The sequence below is a fragment of the Nannobrachium achirus genome, assembly GCF_963921795.1.
Source record: "Nannobrachium achirus genome assembly, chromosome: 12".
Lineage (NCBI taxonomy): Eukaryota > Metazoa > Chordata > Actinopteri > Myctophiformes > Myctophidae > Nannobrachium > Nannobrachium achirus.
In genome coordinates, this window is record NC_137832.1 from 47,823,400 (window position 1) to 47,830,722 (window position 7,323).

The following is a 7,323-nucleotide window of genomic DNA, read 5'->3' on the forward strand; positions in this document are numbered from 1 at the left end:
TATTGCTCTACACAAACTCAAAGGAACGGGGTGGCAGGGGAAAAGGGTCGATCTAGCTTACTTGAAGCGACATGCGAAGATATGCAAGCCTTGAGCCTCTTACCAGCACACACACACACGCGTGGACACATGCGCGCGGCCACGCGCAGACACACACACACACACACACACACACACACACACACACACACACACACACACACACACACACACACACACACACACACACACACACACACAGCTTGCAGCATCAGCACACTCAAATGGCAGCAGAGTCTTTGTTTGTTTGTTTTGTTCCTGCTCATGGTTATCCTCTTTATCTTAAGCAGAAGAGGATCCGACTGGTACGGCCGAGCAGACAAGACTGAATTTGCCAGCAGTGAGTAAGAACACTGTTGTGCAACTCCTGTAGCTTGCGTGGTGGCCCAGTTTACGTTTCGTGACTCATTTTGCGGCTTGTTCCCGGTGCCTCGCTCAGTGTGTCACCTTTGTCACTATTGACTGTTACCGTCATGTCTGTGTTCCACTTCCTCCTCTGAATCAGAAAACAGCCATTGTATGTATTTTTCCAGAGTACCGATGACAGTGAGAGAGTTTCACCAGAAACCACACCTACATATTTTATCCAGTCAAGTAAGTATATGTCATGCACACAGAGGTGTTAACCTTATTGTGTGTAATATCTGGTCATGAAAAAATGTGACGCTCACAAAGCGTCATGATGCGACGCGATGTGAGCACTAAATACAGTATGCTATTTATCTATTTTTTTATTTGTCGAGCGGTGCTAACCGCTCCTATGGTCTGTACTGTATGTATCTCCCATGTCCGTATGTCCCGCCTCATCATCCCACACTGGCCAAGCTTCGTGGGATGCTTATTGAAATGAACTCATATATAGCAATGCTTACTTCACCCTGCGTGTGATTTTTTTTTATTATATAAAAACCTGGCCAAAACAGACACCAGGTTGAAAGTGATAAAAGGAACTCATATCAAAATGATCAGACACTTTACATTTTGCAAAAGGAAATGCATGTTTTCAATTCAGTATGACCAGAAGCAGACTGAACACATGCAAGTATTGCAAGGTTGCATGTGTGCAATGTTGCATGTTGAAAACCCCAATCTTATATGACTCTTTTCTATTTCCAGGATTTTCTTCTCATGGAGGTCCTACTGCCGACAAGCCTCTAATATCATCTACGCTTCTGAAGGACCGAGCCATGTCTAGTCTGCACGGGCCACCTGACTTTCAATCACAGTTCCCACCAGATCAGCCCACAACCATTCCAACCGAACCCATAGTCACACAGATGCAGCCTCCGCTGCTGCAGCCTCTTGTGCCATATCTGGAGGTCCAGTCAACCGACCAACACAGTCAACCGCAGTTGACTAATGCTCCCTTTTCAGTTGCACATACTCAGCCCCCAATAACATACAGTCAACCTTTAATGATCAGCAACCAGCTGTCTGTCCTACACACTCCGTATCTACTCTCACAGGGTAAATTCCAGACAACACAGATGTCATCAGATACACATATCCAACATGAAATCAATGAGCCACCAACACGGGCTACAACACATGACGCCCAGACCAGTGGAGTCTCCTTTCAGGATTTGATATCAGAACCACCCACTGTGGCTTCATTAAATAAAGTCCTGGTTGCTTCCACTCAAACACAGATTTCTCAGTTGTCCACCTCTGGGTCTTCAGAGCAATCGTTCACCGATTTGCAGGACGTTGCAACAAAGCTGAACCTTCATCGTTCAGGTCCAGGTGTCTCATCTCTGGATTCTGCGGAATCCCCTCGAGCACAGCTTGTATTTACAGCAACCCAGTCTTCACCCGCCCGCTCACAAACGCCTCGAAGTCATCCGCTGCGACCCCCAAGTCTTCTTCCCCTATCCAAACTTCTGCCGCCCTCAACACAGCATCAGAATCCGTATGTGCAAACTCAGCCTGCTCACGACACCGGTCAACCTTCACAGACCCCTTATCAACAGACCCAAACTCCGGAGCAGCCATCCGCGACCCAACCACAGCTCACTTTTACCACGCCTGCCCTTCCTCCAACCCAGTCGTCTCCAACGCAATATCATCATCCCCTCCGCACGCAACCCGAACCACCAGAGACAGAATCCTGGACGCCCCAGGACCAGCCTGGAACTCCTCTTGTTCCGCAGTCGCCCCGCTCAACCGTCCGTCTTCCTGATTTGACATCCAGCGCTTCCACCTCAGACGTCAAGGCTCCTGGTACCCAACGGGCAACTGCGGCCGGTCAGACCCACCCGAATGCCAGCCAGCAAGCTCGCCCCTCGCAGCAGGACGAATCAGCCAATGACACAGAGCCCACAGAGTGGCTGAAGAGGAACACCTCACAGTCCCCCATGACCAGCAATGATCCCAAGTAAGTTGAATAAAACGTTGGGACTACAGGACTGTATTGTAAGCTTGTAGATCGGCTATTTTCAAATATACTGTACTGAAGTGTACCGGTATATGTTTTGTAATAATAATCAAAAACGACAAAGTAACTATTAACTAAACGTTTCACTTTTTTTTTGTGGCGTAAAAGTACAATATTTGGAACTACTCTGTAATGTAGTTGAGTAGAGAAAGAGAACTGTAAATTGGAAATACTCCAATAAAGTCAAATTACCTCAAAATTGCACTTAGGCCTATGTACAGTACTTGAGTACATATTATAACATATAACATATTATAACATATTACTATATCTTAAACCATGAATATGTAGGATATGCATTCATAAACTTTATAGCTTCAGCCTATTCCTTTTGATCACCTCAAACACTGCTACTGTTCTCTTATGATTTTGTGGATGTAAGACTTGTATACCTGTACATGTACCGGTATGCTTGCTACTGTGAGCTGATCAAATAAACTAAACTAAACTAAAATAAACATATAGTTCTACTTTACACCACTGTACATTTCATACCTTTAACACGGTCAAAGGGTATGATCATGTATATCTCCCGTGTGTCATGCAGAAAGACAGAACGGTCTCCGTCATGGCTGCCGGTCCTGGAGAAACACGACATCCCCATCGTGGTGGGAGTGGGCGTGTCCCTGGCCTTCATCTTCGTCACCATGGCCTTCTACTCTCTGGTCCAGAAGAACGAGCCTGCACCCACCAGCCGAGCAGGTCTGTCACCACCTTGCTTCACCACCACACGCACCTCATGACACCCACAAGTATCCCCGTTCGGAAAGAATCTGCATCGATCAGAAACAGCATTTATTTATTCAGGTGATCAATTTACAGCACAGCGGAACCTCGGAGTCCCCATGCGACACGCAGAGCGCCTTGCCATCGCTAGAACTTATGAAAATAGGTGAGTATTTAAAGACGCTAATCCGTGAGTTTAACATTCTACCCAGGATTTGAACCCGGGTCGACCAAGCTTCTACCACTCTTACAAGACAGAATACAACTTTTCAGTTTTCTGATCCGGTCTAGAGCGGATATATCACAAGGTGGAACCGAGCCGGTACTCAGTGTGATGGTGCTTGAACTTTTTCCTCCTATTCTAACTGACTGTGGCCTGCAGGTGAGAAAGTCCAGAATCCATGCAGAGAGACATGTTGAGCATAGATATAAAAAACTTGATAGCTCATTCGCTGCTGCAGTTCATTGGAGCGACCTGTAAAAAACGTGAGTGCAGAAGTGCAGAAGGCTCAGGGCACTTCTTTGGTACTGGAATTATGGTGCATTTTGGTACAACAGCCTGATGCAAGGATGTGTTCAAAATGTCTCTAGGGACATCCTTCGACTGTTCTCGAAGTACTCGCCCAGATATACAGTATTGTCCGGCCCCGCAGCCTTGCAGGGGTTAACCTGTTGCAGGACTGGGGTGAGACACAGCCTGTTGAGACACAGCTTTCTACTGGAGATGTGCTAGAACATTTTATTCGTTATAATAAGTAAGTTCCAGGTTGCACATATAAATCGTACAGTTTAATGCATTATTCAAAATTATACCGATGCCGCGCAAATACACAGTAGAATCCTCACTCCTCAGTGTTCATTTAAATTTGTACCGTACATTCTCAGAGTTATATTAACGCTGAGGAGTCACCAGCCTATCGTGGGGTTTTTAGTGGCGCGTCAAATGGCGAGTGTTTGTCCTGCCCGTGCAGGGCTTTCGAGGACGATGAGTGCATGGCGGTGATCGAGCAGAGCCCCAACACGGCGGACACGCGGGCCCGGCCGCCCGCTCTCAGCCTGGTCACAGTGCAGATGGAGCCGGCCGTGGAAGACCTGCTGGAGGAAGACCTGCAGCCCGCGCTGGAGGACCAGCTTGTCACCGTGGAGACCTATCCTGACCCTCTCCTTGACACACAGGTCATAATCAAATCACATACATGCATGCATAAAATACATACCTACAGTACATACACATATTGTCGTTGTCGGGTGGAAAACTTGTATGTTCAAAACCGTTCGTTTTGTATTGATCATTTTAGAAATTATTTAAAATAGTGAATAGCCGATCTACAAGCACACAACACCTCGCACCGTTTGGCGTTTAACGCCTCGCACCGTGTGGCGTTGTGTGCTTGTAGATCTGCTATTCTCACTAGTCTTGTGTGACAGTCTTGTATGATGAGGCAGGGCTTACTTTACGAAAAATGGTGTGTGTGTGTGTGTGTGTGTGTGTGTGTGTGTGTGTGTGTGTGTGTGTGTGTGTGGATCATGTGTACCGATTTTTGTGACATTTGAAGAAAATATGTAGGAAAAGGAGCAAAAAGTGTGTTTTGGAGAAAATTCAAGATGGCGGAAAATCTATCATGGCGCAAATGGGCGTGGCCTATATGGGGAGATGCGTCATGACCCAAGGAATCCAGGGAAAAAATATTTTTAATTTTCCGACCTACGGTTCAAGAGTTACAGGCCAAAACGTAAAGTGGGGTGTTATGGCGCCACCATGCGGCCAAATGACACAATTATTTTTTATTTAATCCTTGAAAGCATTATGAACCTCCTCTCCAAGTCTTGAAACTCTAGCCCCTATGGTTTGCGAGAGACAAATAATTGAATGTGAGTTTTTGCACTTCCCATTATAAGTCAATGGGGAAAATTAATTCACTAATAAATTAATATCAATTAAACTATAGAACCTTTCTCTTAGAAAAGTAATAGCCCACGATTCCTGAGTAAGCCGGTCGATTTGACATATGGCGCGAGTGTGTGGTGGCAAAACTGTGGGACTAGTGGCGTGCCGAAGTTTAGGAAGTTCAGGCTACATACACACAGACAGACAGACAGACAGACACACACACACACACACACACACGGCCACGTATAGGGAGCCTGTGTTTCACACAGCTCCAAAAACATACAAATTTGAAACTTGGAGACTTCCAAGACTTGGACAGTGACGATATGCACATACATACAAGTACATACGCAAAAGCTGCTAATGATAAAAATGCCAAGTGGTCAACGCGGTTGTACATCCGGCTGAAATGCACTATAGTAGCCTCGCATAAGGCCAATCTTTCATTTCAATGGCAGATTTGTCTGGCTACGCAAGGCTAGTGCTATAGACCAGTGGTTCTCAACCTGTGGGTCGGGGCCCCACACATGATTTTCCCCAGATCTCCCCAGATGACAGTAAAGTTACAATTTAGGACTTTTAAGACCCTTTCTGTAACTAAATAAAAAAGACACCAAAAGTAATCAACAAACAACATAAAAAGTCAAACTATAAAAACTGGTCAATGTTTGACCAGTTTTTAGTTTGACTCGGTTCCACATGTAAACTTTGTGAAAATAGCTCACACTGTCTTGTGCCTAGTAGATCTGCTATTTTCACAGTATTTATCTGTGGAACCGACTCCTACAATTCCAGGTCACCAGTGCAAATTTGGGGGCGGTCGCGGACTGAAAAGGTTGAGAACCACTGCTATAGACAACATTCCGCCCCCAGATGCCGTAATATACTCCACATCTGTTGCACATGGCCATGGGTTCCTTATATCCCTGATTCCATAAGGACAAATGTCATCAATATCCCTCTTTAAACCGTTCCAGATCGACCCTCCTCCTACGGAGGGGGAGAAAGGCCGCAGCCTGTCCTCCCAGCCCAGCATCCAGCTCCAGTGCACAGAGGACTGGGCCGACGGTAACGCCGACAGAGGGGACAACAACAACCACAGTCCAAGCCAGGAGGAGGAGGAGGCCCTGCCACCACCTCCTCCGTCATCTCTGCCATCCGGGTGCCCTTCGCCCTCCCCGCCGCCGCCGGCCACCCGCGATCAGGGCCTGCGATCCTCACTGACCCTGCGGACCGGCAGCGAGTCCTGCGTGGCACCCATCCACCACAGCCTCAGCATCTCGCACGGCAGCCCGCCCCTCCTCCTCTCCCACCACGTCTCCGTGGGGCTCACCACCGTGGCGGTGGACGTCCATTTTTACCCGACGGCGGCCGCCGCCACGGGTGGGGTGGGCGTGTCGAGCAGCACGCATATCAACTCGGGCGTCTCGAGCGCCACTTCAATGACGAGCGCCCTGTTCGCCTCCTCGCTGGCGAACAGCCAGGAGAACGTGCAGTCGACTCCCAGAATGCATCGCAATAAGTAGGTGGTGTGGTGGTGGGGAAAGCTATAGGGCACCTCCCGGGAATGCAGTGTCCAAAACGTCCTGGTGTGGAACATTCTGTCCTCATCACTGAATGTTTTTCCAATTTAAGTTTTTTTTATGGCCAGGCCCAGCCTTGGTAAGGAAAATAACTACTGTTGCATACTGTAGCAAAAGTACAAAAGCTCAGACTAATTTACATTAAGGATAATACTGTGTATGCCTGTGTGATCGTGTTCATTTATGCTTTGTAGCCCCAGTAAGTTTTGCATCACTAAATGTGCAAATTATTTATGTTGCTAATTACTTGATCTCAATTATACTGTATGTGTTCAAGGTAACCTCTTACATGTATTTTCTACTGTATTTTGTTTGATTATATTTTAAAGAAACAGTATAGGTCTAAACTTACTACACTCACGGGCTTACTTATTTTGCCGTAGAATATTTTAATTCTGATTCATCTCATGTAACATGTTGATTATTTAAGATGATTGACACAGTACATATGTATAGCATTTTTCATCAAAACTGCCAAGGATAGAAACTGCATTTGTCAGATATTTCAGTTTCTTACAAGCACATTGTAGTAAATTGAGGTAATATTTTTGCATCAAGCTAGTGACTGTTAACACCTCTATTGAAACCAAAGCACTTTGCAGTGGGGCTATATTTATCACATTTAGAGAACACAGGGATATTGTACTGTA

At 46.3% G+C, this 7,323-nt stretch overlaps 1 protein-coding gene and 1 long non-coding RNA gene across 2 annotated transcripts; both read left to right on the forward strand.

Moving 5' to 3' along the window:
• The first annotated feature begins 343 nt into the window (after positions 1–343).
• LOC308295311 lies at positions 344–1,876 on the forward strand. Its single transcript, XR_013962574.1, has 3 exons — positions 344–379; positions 573–633; positions 1,156–1,876. It is a non-coding gene; the product is annotated as an uncharacterized lncRNA (long non-coding RNA).
• Positions 1,877–1,977: 101 nt separating this feature from the next.
• LOC308296370 (uncharacterized protein) lies at positions 1,978–7,012 on the forward strand. The gene is made up of 5 exons (XM_080739630.1): positions 1,978–2,413; positions 3,021–3,175; positions 3,296–3,365; positions 4,171–4,375; positions 6,068–7,012. The coding sequence occupies exons 1-5, from the start codon at positions 2,394–2,396 to the stop codon at positions 6,614–6,616; spliced, it is 999 nt and encodes a 332-aa protein (XP_080595756.1). The 5' UTR covers positions 1,978–2,393; the 3' UTR covers positions 6,617–7,012.
• Positions 7,013–7,323: the final 311 nt, after the last annotated feature.

What these genes read in the sequence shown, in the direction of transcription:
- LOC308296370 (XM_080739630.1), top strand. Translation starts at nt 2,394, where the DNA reads ATGACCAGCAATGATCCCAA. An exon ending in ATGACCAGCAATGATCCCAA is followed by an intron (nt 2,414 to 3,020) that starts GTAAGTTGAATA and finishes TGTGTCATGCAG; the next exon opens with AAAGACAGAACGGTCTCCGT. An exon ending in GCTAGAACTTATGAAAATAG is followed by an intron (nt 3,366 to 4,170) that starts GTGAGTATTTAA and finishes CTGCCCGTGCAG; the next exon opens with GGCTTTCGAGGACGATGAGT.